This window comes from Haliotis rufescens, unplaced genomic scaffold, assembly GCF_023055435.1.
Source record: "Haliotis rufescens isolate VD_foot unplaced genomic scaffold, xgHalRufe1.0.p SCAF_31, whole genome shotgun sequence".
Taxonomy (NCBI): domain Eukaryota; kingdom Metazoa; phylum Mollusca; class Gastropoda; order Lepetellida; family Haliotidae; genus Haliotis; species Haliotis rufescens.
The window spans coordinates 2,408,284-2,428,182 of NW_025964013.1; the positions used below are offsets into that span (position 1 = coordinate 2,408,284).

General features: G+C 44.5%; 1 protein-coding gene across 1 annotated transcript in view; it reads left to right on the plus strand.

The window, feature by feature from the left end:
* The window catches only part of LOC124136773, a 67,260-nt gene extending 48,402 nt beyond the window's left edge, over positions 1–18,858 (plus strand). Inside the window, exons 22-23 of the mRNA XM_048380528.1 lie at positions 17,830–17,941; positions 18,386–18,858. Coding sequence (XP_048236485.1) covers positions 17,830–17,941; positions 18,386–18,546 — 273 coding nt within the window. The 3' untranslated portion in view covers positions 18,547–18,858. The remainder of the gene's footprint in view (positions 1–17,829; positions 17,942–18,385) is intronic.
* The last annotated feature ends 1,041 nt before the right edge of the window (positions 18,859–19,899 follow it).

Genomic DNA, 19,899 nt, shown 5'->3' on the forward strand with positions numbered 1-19,899 from the left:
AAGAGACAATGGACAAGAATATCAAATTAACATGATGAGAAAACGGGTGCGAAGAGACAATGGACAGGAATGTCAACTCATCTTGATGAGGAAACGGGTGGGAAGCGACAATGGAGAGGAATGTCAACTTATCTTGATGATGAAACGTGTGGGAAGTGACATTGGACAGGAATGTCAACTTATCTTGTTGAGGAAACAGATGGGAAGTGACAATGGACAGGAATGTCAACTTATCTTGATGAGAAAACAGGTGGGAAGAGACAATAGACAGGAATGTCAGCTTCTCTTGATGAGGAAACAGGTGGGAAGCGACAATGGACAGGAATGTCAACTTATCCTGATCAGGAAACGGTGGGAAGCGACAATGGACAGGAATGTCATCTTCTCTTGATAAGGAAACATATGGGAAGCGACAATGGACAGGAATGTCAACTTATCTTGATGAGGAAACGGGTGGAAATAGACAATGGACAGGAATATCAACTTATCTTGAACGAGGAAACAGGTGGGAAGCGACAATGGACAGGAATGTCAACTTATCCTGATGAGGAAACGGTGGGGAGCGACAATGGACAGGAATGTCAACTCATCTTGATGAGGAAACAGATGTGAAGCGACAATGGACAGGAATGTCAACTTATCTTGATGAGGAAACGGGTGGAAATAGACAATGGACAGAAATGTCAACTTATCTTGAACGAGGAAACAGGTGGGAAGCGACAATGGACAGGAATGCCTACTTATCTTGATGAGGAAACGGGTTGGAAGAGACAATGGACAGGAATGTCAAATTATCCTGATGAGGAAACGGGTGGGAAGAGACAATGGACAGGAATGTCAACTTATCTTGAACGAGGAAACGGGTGGGAAGCGACAATGGACAGGAATGCCTACTTATCTTGATGAGGAAACGGGTGGGAAGAGACAATGGACAGGAATGTCAAATTATCCTGATGAGGAAACGGGTGGGAAGCGACAATGGACAGGAATGTCAACTTATCTTGATGAGGAAACGGGTGGAAATAGACAATGGACAGAAATGTCAACTTATCTTGAACGAGGAAACAGGTGGGAAGCGACAATGGACAGGAATGCCTACTTATCTTGAGGAAACGGGTGGGAAGAGACAATGGACAGGAATGTCAAATTATCCTGATGAGGAAACGGGTGGGAAGAGACAATGGACAGGAATGTCAACTTATCCTGATGAGGAAACGGGTGGGAAGCGACAATGGACAGGAATGTCAACTTATCCTGATGAGGAAACGGTGGGAAGCGACATTGGACAGGAATGTCAACTTATCTTGAACGAGGAAACAGGTGGGAAGAGATAATGGACAGGAATGTCAACTTATCGTGATGATGAAACGGGTTGGAAGAGACAATGGACAGGAATGTCAACTTATCTTGATGGTGAAACAGGTGGGAAGAGACAATGGAAAGGAATGTCAACTTATTTTGATGAGGAACCAGGTGGAAAGAGACAATGGACAGGAATGTCAGCTTGTTTTGATGAGGAACCAGGTGGGAAGAGACAATGGACAGGAATGTCAACTTATCCTGATGAGGAAACAGGTGGGAAGCGACAATGGACAGGAATGTCAACTTATCCTGATGAGGAAACGGTGGGAAGCGACAATGGACAGGAATGTCAGCTTCTCTTGATGAGGAAACAGATGGGAAGCGACAATGGACAGGAATGTCAACTTATCTTGATGAGGAAACGGGTGGAAATAGACAATGGACAGAAATGTCAACTTATCTTCAACGAGGAAACAGGTGGGAAGCGACAATGGACAGGAATGTCAACTTATCCTGATGAGGAAACGGTGGGAAGCGACAATGGACAGGAATGTCAACTCATCTTGATGAGGAAACAGATGGGAAGCGACAATGGACAGGAATGTCAACTTATCTTGATGAGGAAACGGGTGGAAATAGACAATGGACAGAAATGTCAACTTATCTTGAACGAGGAAACAGGTGGGAAGCGACAATGGACAGGAATGCCTACTTATCTTGATGAGGAAACGGGTGGGAAGAGACAATGGACAGGAATGTCAAATTATCCTGCTGAGGAAACGGGTGGGAAGAGACAATGGACAGGAATGTCAACTTATCCTGATGAGGAAACGGGTGGGAAGCGACAATGGACAGGAATGTCAACTTATCCTGATGAGGAAACGGTGGGAAGCGACAATGGACAGGAATGTCAACTCATCTTGATGAGGAAACAGATGGGAAGCGACAATGGACAGGAATGTCAACTTATCTTGATGAGGAAACAGGTGGGAAGCGACAATGGACAGGAATGTCAACTTATCCTGATGAGGAAACGGTGGGAAGCGACAATGGACAGGAATGTCAACTCATCTTGATGAGGAAACAGATGGGAAGCGACAATGGACAGGAATGTCAACTTATCTTGATGAGGAAACGGGTGGAAATAGACAATGGACAGAAATGTCAACTTATCTTGAACGAGGAAACAGGTGGGAAGCGACAATGGACAGGAATGCCTACTTATCTTGATGAGGAAACGGGTGGGAAGAGACAATGGACAGGAATGTCAAATTATCCTGATGAGGAAACGGGTGGGAAGAGACAATGGACAGGAATGTCAACTTATCCTGATGAGGAAACGGGTGGGAAGCGACAATGGACAGGAATGTCAACTTATCCTGATGAGGAAACGGTGGGAAGCGACATTGGACAGGAATGTCAACTTATCTTGAACGAGGAAACGGGTGGGAAGAGATAATGGACAGGAATGTCAACTTATCTTGATGATGAAACGGGTTGGAAGAGACAATGGACAGGAATGTCAACTTATCTTGATGGTGAAACAGGTGGGAAGAGACAATGGAAAGGAATGTCAACTTATTTTGATGAGGAACCAGGTGGAAAGAGACAATGGACAGGAATGTCAGCTTGTTTTGATGAGGAAACAGGTGGAAATAGACAATGGACAGAAATGTCAACTTATCTTGAACGAGGAAACAGGTGGGAAGCGACAATGGACAGGAATGCCTACTTATCTTGATGAGGAAACGGGTGGGAAGAGACAATGGACAGGAATGTCAAATTATCCTGATGAGGAAACGGGTGGGAAGAGACAATGGACAGGAATGTCAACTTATCCTGATGAGGAAACGGGTGGGAAGCGACAATGGACAGGAATGTCAACTTATCTTGATGATGAAACGGGTTGGAAGAGACAATGGACAGGAATGTCAACTTATCTTGATGAGGAAACAGGTGGGAAGCGACAATGGACAGGAATGTCAACTTATCCTGATGAGGAAACGGTGGGAAGCGACAATGGACAGGAATGTCATCTCCTCTTGATGAGGAAACAGATGGGAAGCGACAATGGACAGGAATGTCAACTTATCTTGATGAGGAAACGGGTGGAAATAGACAATGGACAGGAATATCAACTTATCTTGAACGAGGAAACAGGTGGGAAGCGACAATGGACAGGAATGCCAACTTATCTTGATGGTGAAACGGGTGGGAAGAGACAATGGACAGGAATGTCAACTTATCTTGATAAGGAAACGGATGGAAAGAGACAATGGAAAGGAATGTCTGCTTATCTTGATGAGGAAACAGGTGGGAAGAGACAATGGACAGGAATGTCAACTCATCTTGATGAGGAAACAGATGGGAAGCGACAATGGACAGGAATGTCAACTTATCTTGATGAGGAAACGGGTGGAAATAGACAATGGACAGAAATGTCAACTTATCTTGAACGAGGAAACAGGTGGGAAGCGACAATGGACAGGAATGCCTACTTATCTTAATGAGGAAACGGGTGGGAAGAGACAATGGACAGGAATGTCAAATTATCCTGATGAGGAAACGGGTGGGAAGAGACAATGGACAGGAATGTCAACTTATCCTGATGAGGAAACGGGTGGGAAGCGACAATGGACAGGAATGTCAACTCATCTTGATGAGGAAACAGATGGGAAGCGACAATGGACAGGAATGTCAACTTATCTTGATGAGGAAACGGGTGGAAATAGACAATGGACAGAAATGTCAACTTATCTTGAACGAGGAAACAGGTGGGAAGCGACAATGGACAGGAATGCCTACTTATCTTGATGAGGAAACGGGTGGGAAGAGACAATGGACAGGAATGTCAAATTATCCTGATGAGGAAACGGGTGGGAAGAGACAATGGACAGGAATGTCAACTTATCCTGATGAGGAAACGGGTGGGAAGCGACAATGGACAGGAATGTCAACGTATCCTGATGAGGAAACGGTGGGAAGCGACATTGGACAGGAATGTCAACTTATCTTGAACGAGGAAACGGGTGGGAAGAGATAATGGACAGGAATGTCAACTTATCGTGATGATGAAACGGGTTGGAAGAGACAATGGACAGGAATGTCAACTTATCTTGATGGTGAAACGGGTGGGAAGAGACAATGGAAAGGAATGTCAACTTATTTTGATGAGGAACCAGGTGGAAAGAGACAATGGACAGGAATGTCAGCTTGTTTTGATGAGGAAACAGGTGGAAATAGACAATGGACAGAAATGTCAACTTATCTTGAACGAGGAAACAGGTGGGAAGCGACAATGGACAGGAATGCCTACTTATCTTGATGAGGAAACGGGTGGGAAGAGACAATGGACAGGAATGTCAAATTATCCTGATGAGGAAACGGGTGGGAAGAGACAATGGACAGGAATGTCAACTTATCCTGATGAGGAAACGGGTGGGAAGCGACAATGGACAGGAATGTCAACTTATCCTGATGAGGAAACGGTGGGAAGCGACATTGGACAGGAATGTCAACTTATCTTGAACGAGGAAACGGGTGGGAAGAGATAATGGACAGGAATGTCAACTTATCGTGATGATGAAACGGGTTGGAAGAGACAATGGACAGGAATGTCAACTTATCTTGATGGTGAAACGGGTGGAAGAGACAATGGAAAGGAATGTCAACTTATTTTGATGAGGAACCAGGTGGAAAGAGACAATGGACAGGAATGTCAGCTTGTTTTGATGAGGAACCAGGTGGGAAGAGACAATGGACAGGAATGTCAACTTATCTTGAACGAGGAAACAGGTGGGAAGCGACAATGGACAGGAATGCCTACTTATCTTGATGAGGAAACGGTGGGAAGAGACAATGGACAGGAATGTCAAATTATCCTGCTGAGGAAACGGGTGGGAAGAGACAATGGACAGGAATGTCAACTTATCCTGATGAGGAAATGGGTGGGAAGCGACAATGGACAGGAATGTCAACTTATCCTGATGAGGAAACGGTGGGAAGCGACAATGGACAGGAATGTCAACTCATCTTGATGAGGAAACAGATTGGAAGCGACAATGGACAGGAATGTCAACTTATCTTGATGAGGAAACGGGTGGAAATAGACAATGGACAGAAATGTCAACTTATCTTGAACGAGGAAACAGGTGGGAAGCGACAATGGACAGGAATGCCTACTTATCTTGATGAGGAAACGGGTGGGAAGAGACAATGGACAGGAATGTCAAATTATCCTGATGAGGAAACGGGTGGGAAGAGACAATGGACAGGAATGTCAACTTATCCTGATGAGGAAACGGGTGGGAAGCGACAATGGACAGGAATGTCAACTTATCCTGATGAGGAAACGGTGGGAAGCGACATTGGACAGGAATGTCAACTTATCTTGAACGAGGAAACAGGTGGGAAGAGATAATGGACAGGAATGTCAACTTATCGTGATGATGAAACGGGTTGGAAGAGACAATGGACAGGAATGTCAACTTATCTTGATGGTGAAACAGGTGGGAAGAGACAATGGAAAGGAATGTCAACTTATTTTGATGAGGAACCAGGTGGAAAGAGACAATGGACAGGAATGTCAGCTTGTTTTGATGAGGAACCAGGTGGGAAGAGACAATGGACAGGAATGTCAACTTATCCTGATGAGGAAACGGGTGGGAAGCGACAATGGACAGGAATGTCAACTTATCCTGATGAGGAAACGGTGGGAAGCGACAATGGACAGGAATGTCAGCTTCTCTTGATGAGGAAACAGATGGGAAGCGACAATGGACAGGAATGTCAACTTATCTTGATGAGGAAACGGGTGGAAATAGACAATGGACAGAAATGTCAACTTATCTTGATGAGGAAACGGGTGGGAAGCGACAATGGACAGGAATGTCAACTTATCCTGATGAGGAAACGGTGGGAAGCGACATTGGACAGGAATGTCAACTTATCTTGAACGAGGAAACGGGTGGGAAGAGATAATGGACAGGAATGTCAACTTATCGTGATGATGAAACGGGTTGGAAGAGACAATGGACAGGAATGTCAACTTATCTTGATGGTGAAACGGGTGGGAAGAGACAATGGAAAGGAATGTCAACTTATTTTGATGAGGAACCAGGTGGAAAGAGACAATGGACAGGAATGTCAGCTTGTTTTGATGAGGAACCAGGTGGGAAGAGACAATGGACAGGAATGTCAACTTATCTTGAACGAGGAAACAGGTGGGAAGCGACAATGGACAGGAATGCCTACTTATCTTGATGAGGAAACGGGTGGGAAGAGACAATGGACAGGAATGTCAAATTATCCTGATGAGGAAACGGGTGGGAAGAGACAATGGACAGGAATGTCAACTTATCCTGATGAGGAAACGGGTGGGAAGCGACAATGGACAGGAATGTCAACTTATCCTGATGAGGAAACGGTGGGAAGCGACAATGGACAGGAATGTCAACTCATCTTGATGAGGAAACAGATTGGAAGCGACAATGGACAGGAATGTCAACTTATCTTGATGAGGAAACGGGTGGAAATAGACAATGGACAGAAATGTCAACTTATCTTGAACGAGGAAACAGGTGGGAAGCGACAATGGACAGGAATGCCTACTTATCTTTATGAGGAAACGGGTGGGAAGAGACAATGGACAGGAATGTCAACTTATCCTGATGAGGAAACGGGTGGGAAGAGACAATGGACAGGAATGTCAACTTATCCTGATGAGGAAACGGGTGGGAAGCGACAATGGACAGGAATGTCAACTTATCCTGATGAGGAAACGGTGGGAAGCGACATTGGACAGGAATGTCAACTTATCTTGAACGAGGAAACAGGTGGGAAGAGATAATGGACAGGAATGTCAACTTATCGTGATGATGAAACGGGTTGGAAGAGACAATGGACAGGAATGTCAACTTATCTTGATGGTGAAACAGGTGGGAAGAGACAATGGAAAGGAATGTCAACTTATTTTGATGAGGAACCAGGTGGAAAGAGACAATGGACAGGAATGTCAGCTTGTTTTGATGAGGAACCAGGTGGGAAGAGACAATGGACAGGAATGTCAACTTATCCTGATGAGGAAACGGTGGGAAGCGACAATGGACAGGAATGTCAACTTATCCTGATGAGGAAACGGTGGGAAGCGCCAATGGACAGGAATGTCAGCTTCTCTTGATGAGGAAACAGATGGGAAGCGACAATGGACAGGAATGTCAACTTATCCTGATGAGGAAACGGGTGGAAATAGACAATGGACAGAAATGTCAACTTATCTTGAACGAGGAAACAAGTGGGAAGCGACAATGGACAGGAATGTCAACTTATCCTGATGAGGAAACGGTGGGAAGCGACAATGGACAGGAATGTCAACTCATCTTGATGAGGAAACAGATGGGAAGCGACAATGGACAGGAATGTCAACTTATCTTGATGAGGAAACGGGTGGAAATAGACAATGGACAGAAATGTCAACTTATCTTGGACGAGGAAACAGGTGGGAAGCGACAATGGACAGGAATGCCTACTTATCTTGATGAGGAAACGGGTGGGAAGAGACAATGGACAGGAATGTCAAATTATCCTGATGAGGAAACGGGTGGGAAGAGACAATGGACAGGAATGTCAACTTATCCTGATGAGGAAACGGGTGGGAAGCGACAATGGACAGGAATGTCAACTTATCCTGATGAGGAAACGGTGGGAAGCAACAATGGACAGGAATGTCAACTCATCTTGATGAGGAAACAGATGGGAAGCGACAATGGACAGGAATGTCAACTTATCTTGATGAGGAAACAAGTGGGAAGCGACAATGGACAGGAATGTCAACTTATCCTGATGAGGAAACGGTGGGAAGCGACAATGGACAGGAATGTCAACTTATCTTGATGAGGAAACAAGTGGGAAGCGACAATGGACAGGAATGTCAACTTATCTTGATGAGGAAACATATGGGAAGCGACAATGGACAGGAATGTCAACTTATCTTGATGAGGAAACGGGTGGAAATAGACAATGGACAGAAATGTCAACTTATCTTGAACGAGGAAACAGGTGGGAAGCGACAATGGACAGGAATGTCAACTTATCCTGATGAGGAAACGGTGGGAAGCGACAATGGACAGGAATGTCAACTCATCTTGATGAGGAAACAGATGGGAAGCGACAATGGACAGGAATGTCAACTTATCTTGATGAGGAAACGGGTGGAAATAGACAATGGACAGAAATGTCAACTTATCTTGAACGAGGAAACAGGTGGGAAGCGACAATGGACAGGAATGCCTACTTATCTTGATGAGGAAACGGGTGGGAAGAGACAATGGACAGGAATGTCAACTTATCCTGATGAGGAAACGGGTGGGAAGCGACAATGGACAGGAATGTCAACTTATCCTGATGAGGAAACGGTGGGAAGCGACATTGGACAGGAATGTCAACTTATCTTGAACGAGGAAACAGGTGGGAAGAGATAATGGACAGGAATGTCAACTTATCGTGATGATGAAACGGGTTGGAAGAGACAATGGACAGGAATGTCAACTTATCTTGATGGTGAAACAGGTGGGAAGAGACAATGGAAAGGAATGTCAACTTATTTTGATGAGGAACCAGGTGGAAAGAGACAATGGACAGGAATGTCAGCTTGTTTTGATGAGGAACCAGGTGGGAAGAGACAATGGACAGGAATGTCAACTTATCCTGATGAGGAAACGGTGGGAAGCGACAATGGACAGGAATGTCAACTTATCCTGATGAGGAAACGGTGGGAAGCGCCAATGGACAGGAATGTCAGCTTCTCTTGATGAGGAAACAGATGGGAAGCGACAATGGACAGGAATGTCAACTTATCCTGATGAGGAAACGGGTGGAAATAGACAATGGACAGAAATGTCAACTTATCTTGAACGAGGAAACAAGTGGGAAGCGACAATGGACAGGAATGTCAACTTATCCTGATGAGGAAACGGTGGGAAGCGACAATGGACAGGAATGTCAACTCATCTTGATGAGGAAACAGATGGGAAGCGACAATGGACAGGAATGTCAACTTATCTTGATGAGGAAACGGGTGGAAATAGACAATGGACAGAAATGTCAACTTATCTTGGACGAGGAAACAGGTGGGAAGCGACAATGGACAGGAATGCCTACTTATCTTGATGAGGAAACGGGTGGGAAGAGACAATGGACAGGAATGTCAAATTATCCTGATGAGGAAACGGGTGGGAAGAGACAATGGACAGGAATGTCAACTTATCCTGATGAGGAAACGGGTGGGAAGCGACAATGGACAGGAATGTCAACTTATCCTGATGAGGAAACGGTGGGAAGCAACAATGGACAGGAATGTCAACTCATCTTGATGAGGAAACAGATGGGAAGCGACAATGGACAGGAATGTCAACTTATCTTGATGAGGAAACAAGTGGGAAGCGACAATGGACAGGAATGTCAACTTATCCTGATGAGGAAACGGTGGGAAGCGACAATGGACAGGAATGTCAACTTATCTTGATGAGGAAACAAGTGGGAAGCGACAATGGACAGGAATGTCAACTTATCTTGATGAGGAAACATATGGGAAGCGACAATGGACAGGAATGTCAACTTATCTTGATGAGGAAACGGGTGGAAATAGACAATGGACAGAAATGTCAACTTATCTTGAACGAGGAAACAGGTGGGAAGCGACAATGGACAGGAATGTCAACTTATCCTGATGAGGAAACGGTGGGAAGCGACAATGGACAGGAATGTCAACTCATCTTGATGAGGAAACAGATGGGAAGCGACAATGGACAGGAATGTCAACTTATCTTGATGAGGAAACGGGTGGAAATAGACAATGGACAGAAATGTCAACTTATCTTGAACGAGGAAACAGGTGGGAAGCGACAATGGACAGGAATGCCTACTTATCTTGATGAGGAAACGGGTGGGAAGAGACAATGGACAGGAATGTCAAATTATCCTGATGAGGAACCAGGTGGGAAGAGACAATGGACAGGAATGTCAACTTATCTTGAACGAGGAAACAGGTGGGAAGCGACAATGGACAGGAATGCCTACTTATCTTGATGAGGAAACGGGTGGGAAGAGACAATGGACAGGAAAGTCAAATTATCCCGATGAGGAAACGGGTGGGAAGAGACAATGGACAGGAATGTCAACTTATCCTGATGAGGAAACGGGTGGGAAGCGACAATGGACAGGAATGTCAACTTATCCTGATGAGGAAACGGTGGGAAGCGACAATGGACAGGAATGTCAACTCATCTTGATGAGGAAACAGATGGGAAGCGACAATGGACAGGAATGTCAACTTATCTTGATGAGGAAACGGGTGGAAATAGACAATGGACAGAAATGTCAACTTATCTTGAACGAGGAAACAGGTGGGAAGCGACAATGGACAGGAATGCCTACTTATCTTGATGAGGAAACGGGTGGGAAGAGACAATGGACAGGAATGTCAAATTATCCTGATGAGGAAACGGGTGGGAAGAGACAATGGACAGGAATGTCAACTTATCCTGATGAGGAAACGGGTGGGAAGCGACAATGGACAGGAATGTCAACTTATCCTGATGAGGAAACGGTGGGAAGCGACATTGGACAGGAATGTCAACTTATCTTGAACGAGGGAACGGGTGGGAAGAGATAATGGACAGGAATGTCAACTTATCGTGATGATGAAACGGGTTGGAAGAGACAATGGACAGGAATGTCAACTTATCTTGATGGTGAAACAGGTGGGAAGAGACAATGGAAAGGAATGTCAACTTATTTTGATGAGGAACCAGGTGGAAAGAGACAATGGACAGGAATGTCAGCTTGTTTTGATGAGGAACCAGGTGGGAAGAGACAATGGACAGGAATGTCAACTTATCCTGATGAGGAACGGGTGGGAAGCGACAATGGACAGGAATGTCAACTTATCCTGATGAGGAAACGGTGGGAAGCGACAATGGACAGGAATGTCAGCTTCTCTTGATGAGGAAACAGATGGGAAGCGACAATGGACAGGAATGTCAACTTATCTTGATGAGGAAACGGGTGGAAATAGACAATGGACAGAAATGTCAACTTATCTTGAACGAGGAAACAGGTGGGAAGCGACAATGGACAGGAATGTCAACTTATCCTGATGAGGAAACGGTGGGAAGCGACAATGGACAGGAATGTCAACTCATCTTGATGAGGAAACAGATGGGAAGCGACAATGGACAGGAATGTCAACTTATCTTGATGAGGAAACGGGTGGAAATAGACAATGGACAGAAATGTCAACTTATCTTGAACGAGGAAACAGGTGGGAAGCGACAATGGACAGGAATGCCTACTTCTCTTGATGAGGAAACGGGTGGGAAGAGACAATGGACAGGAATGTCAAATTATCCTGATGAGGAAACGGGTGGGAAGAGACAATGGACAGGAATGTCAACTTATCCTGATGAGGAAACGGGTGGGAAGCGACAATGGACAGGAATGTCAACTTATCCTGATGAGGAAACGGCGGGAAGCGACAATGGACAGGAATGTCAACTCATCTTGATGAGGAAACAGATGGGAAGCGACAATGGACAGGAATGTCAACTTATCTTGATGAGGAAACGGGTGGAAATAGACAATGGACAGAAATGTCAACTTATCTTGAACGAGGAAACAGGTGGGAAGTGACAATGGACAGGAATGCCTACTTATCTTGATGAGGAAACGGGTGGGAAGAGACAATGGACAGGAATGTCAAATTATCCTGATGAGGAAACGGGTGGGAAGAGACAATGGACAGGAATGTCAACTTATCCTGATGAGGAAACGGGTGGGAAGCGACAATGGACAGGAATGTCAACTTATCCTCATGAGGAAACGGTGGGAAGCGACATTGGACAGGAATGTCAACTTATCTTGAACGAGGAAACAGGTGGGAAGAGATAATGGACAGGAATGTCAACTTATCGTGATGATGAAACGGGTTGGAAGAGACAATGGACAGGAATGTCAACTTATCCTGATGAGGAAACGGTGGGAAGCGACAATGGACAGGAATGTCAACTCATCTTGATGAGGAAACAGATGGGAAGCGACAATGGACAGGAATGTCAACTTATCTTGATGAGGAAACGGGTGGAAATAGACAATGGACAGATATGTCAACTTATCTTGAACGAGGAAACAGGTGGGAAGCGACAATGGACAGGAATGCCTACTTATCTTGATGAGGAAACGGGTGGGAAGAGACAATGGACAGGAATGTCAAATTATCCTGATGAGGAAACGGGTGGGAAGAGACAATGGACAGGAATGTCAACTTATCCTGATGAGGAAACGGGTGGGAAGCGACAATGGACAGGAATGTCAACTTATCCTGATGAGGAAACGGTGGGAAGCGACATTGGACAGGAATGTCAACTTATCTTGAACGAGGGAACGGGTGGGAAGAGATAATGGACAGGAATGTCAACTTATCGTGATGATGAAACGGGTTGGAAGAGACAATGGACAGGAATGTCAACTTATCTTGATGGTGAAACAGGTGGGAAGAGACAATGGAAAGGAATGTCAACTTATTTTGATGAGGAACCAGGTGGAAAGAGACAATGGACAGGAATGTCAGCTTGTTTTGATGAGGAACCAGGTGGGAAGAGACAATGGACAGGAATGTCAACTTATCCTGATGAGGAACGGGTGGGAAGCGACAATGGACAGGAATGTCAACTTATCCTGATGAGGAAACGGTGGGAAGCGACAATGGACAGGAATGTCAGCTTCTCTTGATGAGGAAACAGATGGGAAGCGACAATGGACAGGAATGTCAACTTATCTTGATGAGGAAACGGGTGGAAATAGACAATGGACAGAAATGTCAACTTATCTTGAACGAGGAAACAGGTGGGAAGCGACAATGGACAGGAATGTCAACTTATCCTGATGAGGAAACGGTGGGAAGCGACAATGGACAGGAATGTCAACTCATCTTGATGAGGAAACAGATGGGAAGCGACAATGGACAGGAATGTCAACTTATCTTGATGAGGAAACGGGTGGAAATAGACAATGGACAGAAATGTCAACTTATCTTGAACGAGGAAACAGGTGGGAAGCGACAATGGACAGGAATGCCTACTTCTCTTGATGAGGAAACGGGTGGGAAGAGACAATGGACAGGAATGTCAAATTATCCTGATGAGGAAACGGGTGGGAAGAGACAATGGACAGGAATGTCAACTTATCCTGATGAGGAAACGGGTGGGAAGCGACAATGGACAGGAATGTCAACTTATCCTGATGAGGAAACGGCGGGAAGCGACAATGGACAGGAATGTCAACTCATCTTGATGAGGAAACAGATGGGAAGCGACAATGGACAGGAATGTCAACTTATCTTGGTGAGGAAACGGGTGGAAATAGACAATGGACAGAAATGTCAACTTATCTTGAACGAGGAAACAGGTGGGAAGCGACAATGGACAGGAATGCCTACTTATCTTGATGAGGAAACGGGTGGGAAGAGACAATGGACAGGAATGTCAAATTATCCTGATGAGGAAACGGGTGGGAAGAGACAATGGACAGGAATGTCAACTTATCCTGATGAGGAAACGGGTGGGAAGCGACAATGGACAGGAATGTCAACTTATCCTGATGAGGAAACGGTGGGAAGCGACATTGGACAGGAATGTCAACTTATCTTGAACGAGGAAACAGGTGGGAAGAGATAATGGACAGGAATGTCAACTTATCGTGATGATGAAACGGGTTGGAAGAGACAATGGACAGGAATGTCAACTTTTCTTGATGGTGAAACGGGTGGGAAGAGACAATGGAAAGGAATGTCAACTTATTTTGATGAGGAACCAGGTGGAAAGAGACAATGGACAGGAATGTCAGCTTGTTTTGATGAGGAACCAGGTGGGAAGAGACAATGGACAGGAATGTCAACTTATCCTGATGAGGAAACGGGTGGAAGGCGACAATGGACAGGAATGTCAACTTATCCTGATGAGGAAACGGTGGGAAGCGACAATGGACAGGAATGTCAGCTTCTCTTGATGAGGAAACAGATGGGAAGCGACAATGGACAGGAATGTCAACTTATCTTGATGAGGAAACGGGTGGAAATAGACAATGGACAGAAATGTCAACTTATCTTGAACGAGGAAACAGGTGGGAAGCGACAATGGACAGGAATGTCAACTTATCCTGATGAGGAAACGGTGGGAAGCGACAATGGACAGGAATGTCAACTCATCTTGATGAGGAAACAGATGGGAAGCGACAATGGACAGGAATGTCAACTTATCTTGATGAGGAAACGGGTGGAAATAGACAATGGACAGAAATGTCAACTTATCTTGAACGAGGAAACAGGTGGGAAGCGACAATGGACAGGAATGCCTACTTATCTTGATGAGGAAACGGGTGGGAAGAGACAATGGACAGGAATGTCAAATTATCCTGATGAGGAAACGGGTGGGAAGAGACAATGGACAGGAATGTCAACTTATCCTGATGAGGAAACGGGTGGGAAGCGACAATGGACAGGAATGTCAACTTATCCTGATGAGGAAACGGTGGGAAGCGACAATGGACAGGAATGTCAACTCATCTTGATGAGGAAACAGATGGGAAGCGACAATGGACAGGAATGTCAACTTATCTTGATGAGGAAACGGGTGGAAATAGACAATGGACAGAAATGTCAACTTATCTTGAACGAAGAAACAGGTGGGAAGCGACAATGGACAGGAATGCCTACTTATCTTGATGAGGAAACGGGTGGGAAGAGACAATGGACAGGAATGTCAAATTATCCTGATGAGGAAACGGGTGGGAAGAGACAATGGACAGGAATGTCAACTTATCCTGATGAGGAAACGGGTGGGAAGCGACAATTGACAGGAATGTCAACTTATCCTGATGAGGAAACGGTGGGAAGCGACATTGGACAGGAATGTTAACTTATCTTGAACGAGGAAACGGGTGGGAAGAGATAATGGACAGGAATGTCAACTTATCGTGATGATGAAACGGGTTGGAAGAGACAATGGACAGGAATGTCAACTTATCTTGATGGTGAAACGGGTGGGAAGAGATAATGGAAAGGAATGTCAACTTATTTTGATGAGGAACCAAGTGGAAAGAGACAATGGACAGGAATGTCAGCTTGTTTTGATGAGGAACCAGGTGGAAAGAGACAATGGACAGGAATGTCAACTTATTTTGATGAGGAAACGGTGGGAAGAGACAATAGACAGGAATGTCAGCTTGTTTTGATAAGGAACCAGGTGGAAAGAGACAATGGACAAGAATGTCAAATTAACATGATGAGGAAACGGGTGGGAAGAGACAATGGACAAGAATGTCAAATTAACATGATGAGAAAACGGGTGCGAAGAGACAATGGACAGGAATGTCAACTCATCTTGATGAGGAAACGGGTGGGAATCGACAATGGAGAGGAATGTCAACTTATCTTGATGATGAAACGTGTAGGAAGTGACATTGGACAGGAATGTCAACTTATCTTGTTGAGGAAACAGATGGGAAGTGACAATGGACAGGAATGTCAACTTATCTTGATGAGGAAACAGGTGGGAAGAGACAATAGACAGGAATGTCAGCTTCTCTTGATGAGGAAACAGGTGGGAAGCGACAATGGACAGGAATGTCAACTTATCCTGATGAGGAAACGGTGGGAAGCGACAATGGACAGGAATGTCATCTTCTCTTGATGAGGAAACATATGGGAAGCGACAATGGACAGGAATGTCAACTTATCTTGATGAGGAAACGGGTGGGAATAGACAATGGACAGGAATATCAACTTATCTTGAACGAGGAAACAGGTGGGAAGCGACAATGGACAGGAATGCCTACTTATCTTGATGGTGAAACGGGTGGGAAGAGACAATGGACAGGAATGTCAACTTATCTTGATAAGGAAACGGATGGAAAGAGACAATGGACAGAAATGTCTGCTTATCTTGATGAGGAAACAGGTGGGAAGAGACAATGGACAGGAATGTCAACTTATCCTGATGAGGAAACGGGTGGGAAGCGACAATGGACAGGAATGTCAACTTATCCTGATGAGGAAACGGTGGGAAGCGACAATGGACAGGAATGTCAGCTTCTCTTGATGAGGAAACAGATGGGAAGCGACAATGGACAGGAATGTCAACTTATCTTGATGAGGAAACGGGTGGAAATAGACAATGGACAGAAATGTCAACTTATCTTGAACGAGGAAACAGGTGGGAAGCGACAATGGACAGGAATGTCAACTTATCCTGATGAGGAAACGCTGGGAAGCGACAATGGACAGGAATGTCAACTCATCTTGATGAGGAAACAGATGGAAAGCGACAATGGACAGGAATGTCAACTTATCTTGATGAGGAAACGGGTGGAAATAGACAATGGACAGAAATGTCAACTTATCTTGAACGAGGAAACAGGTGGGAAGCGACAATGGACAGGGATGCCTACTTATCTTGATGAGGAAACGGGTGGGAAGAAACAATGGACAGGAATGTCAAATTATCCTGATGAGGAAACGGGTGGGAAGAGACAATGGACAGGAATGTCAACTTATCTTGAACGAGGAAACAGGTGGGAAGCGACAATGGACAGGAATGCCTACTTATCTTGATGAGGAAACGGGTGGGAAGAGACAATGGACAGGAATGTCAAATTATCCTGATGAGGAAACGGGTGGGAAGCGACAATGGACAGGAATGTCAACTTATCCTGATGAGGAAACGGGTGGGAAGCGACAATGGACAGGAATGTCAACTTATCCTGATGAGGAAACGGTGGGAAGCGACAATGGACAGGAATGTCAACTCATCTTGATGAGGAAACAGATGGGAAGCGACAATGGACAGGAATGTCAACTTATCTTGATGAGGAAACGGGTGGAAATAGACAATGGACAGAAATGTCAACTTATCTTGAACGAGGAAACAGGTGGGAAGCGACAATGGACAGGAATGCCTACTTATCTTGATGAGGAAACGGGTGGGAAGAGACAATGGACAGGAATGTCAAATTATCCTGATGAGGAAACGGGTGGGAAGAGACAATGGACAGGAATGTCAACTTATCCTGATGAGGAAACGGGTGGGAAGCGACAATGGACAGGAATGTCAACTTATCCTGATGAGGAAACGGTGGGAAGCGACATTGGACAGGAATGTTAACTTATCTTGAACGAGGAAACGGGTGGGAAGAGATAATGGACAGGAATGTCAACTTATCGTGATGATGAAACGGGTTGGAAGAGACAATGGACAGGAATGTCAACTTATCTTGATGGTGAAACGGGTGGGAAGAGACAATGGAAAGGAATACAAACTTATCATGGCCCAGGGAGACGTGGCTATCATTCTACCTGGACGTTGATGAATGCTGTTTTGAAATGATAATTGATAAAGTATATTCATCAATTTTAAACTTAACGTTGATGTACAGTTTATGGTATTAACATTTGACATTGCAACTTATATACTGTTCAAGATCCCTTGTGGCGCGGCGAACAGAAGACGACGTCAAGCACTTAACGGAACCTTTGAAGAGACGACATCAGCTACTGTATACTTCCTCAACGGATCCACTGATGAGGCAACAGGTACAATCCAGCTTCTTCTAAGGTTGGCCGTCCTTTTGTTTTGTTGCCCTTCTACGCCCGCCCTGAATTTTCATTTTGACACGAAATATAAATTGTCCCCGCCGCTGTTGAAAGGGATGCCCCGATGTGATAAAAAACGAATACCATTTGTCATTCATATAACTCAGTAGTACTTGTAGTAGTAGTAGTAGTAGTAGTGGTGGTGGGTAGTAGTAGTAATAATAGTAGCAGCAGCAGAGAGGGTTTAGGTGATCCTGGCACAGTCAGGCTGGTTAGGCTCATCATCAGCCCAGAGACCTTGCCCCCTCTACACGCTGCCCAGATAGCGAATAGGACTTCTCCCAGGAAACGCTGCCTAGTCGAACCCACCTAGAACTTCTTCTTCTTCTTCTCCTTCTTGATGATGATGATGATTATTATTATTATTATTATTATTAACAACAGGAAGCATGGTTTGCGAGTGTACTCGAGAGTCGTCCGTGATGTTCCCCGCCATAATCGTGGTGTGCGTGGCTGCCCTTCTGTTACTCCTGGTCGTCTTCTCCATGTACATACGGAACAGGAGGACAACACGAGCAGCAAACACAGCCTCGGGACGACAATGAGATCTCGCACCAGAAAGACCTCTCATTTTTACATCACAACATTTTACAGAATGATCAATTGGTGTTATGAAAAATTGGAGTTTTTCCCTTGACGATGGTACTAATGAAACTAAGCTGTATCAGAACTATAAATAGCCATGCTTTCAAACGTGTAACACATACAATCACACGAACAAGATTCACATTTCGAAACTGATCTGAGGATATATTATCAACGTTTATGTATCTGTAAATAAGTATTTACATTTTCTTTACATCTAGGTCTCCGGTAATAGTCTGGGCAATAAATTGTAAATGCCATTGCAAAAGATTTGTGTTTGTTTTGTTTTTGTGTGAGTTCATTCAGTGTACAGATACCGTGTTTTGGAAATTGGGAGCTAGGATGCGAAGTCCATGCCACTAAGACAAAATGAAACGGGACCACTTTTGTGTTATGGATCCTAATTAACCAACCACTGCTGTAAGACGTCAGACAAAATGAAACGGGGCCACTTTTGTGTTATGGATCCTAATTAACCAACCACTGCTGTAAGACGTCAGACAAAATGAAACGGGACCACTTTTGTGTTATTGATCCTAATTAACCAACGTCAGACGTCAGACAAAATGTGGTGCTGAATGTGTTCATCACCTTTTCTACATTGTCCAACTTTATTAAACTGCATTTAAAGTGTGCACCGCAGTGACTTCGTAAGTCACCATGATGTGCGCAACTCTGAAAATCAAGCCTTGCAAGATTTGTGTTACACTGCACGTAACTATTATGACGTCACATCTCTCATTTTGATGCAAATGAAATGACATCAGAGACAATACATGCAGCTCTAAATATCAAGCTCCAATGACCCTAAAACTTGAATTACAGTATCGATTTCTATTGTCTTTTCTCCCCATAAAGGATTGTCGCTCAATGTTTGAAAATTGCAGTAACCACAACTTTGCATTTTGTAACCGTTCATAGTACATTAGTCAAAATGCCTAACTTACAATTATTGAGAAAGGAAACTTTTCTATAAATATAGATTTCCCCGGTGATACGTCCGTCAAATCAACTGTTTTAATCAGAGGTGGATATTTGAAACCCCGGACTGGCCAATCAGAATCATGATAAACTGGTAAAATGGTCATAACACGTGCGCAAAACTCTTGGGCTCTTAGGTATTGATAAGTTTGAAGTTATCAGCAGTAATGTTAGATCTATAACTGGGGATGGGATGTAGGATGGGTGGTATACACAAAGCACATGATGTAGTTTTTAATATTAATCCAATTGTTTGAATGCACCGTTTTATGAACCCGGTACAGGAGCCTGCCTCATTTCGTGCACAATGAAGGGTGTTAGTATTGAGATAT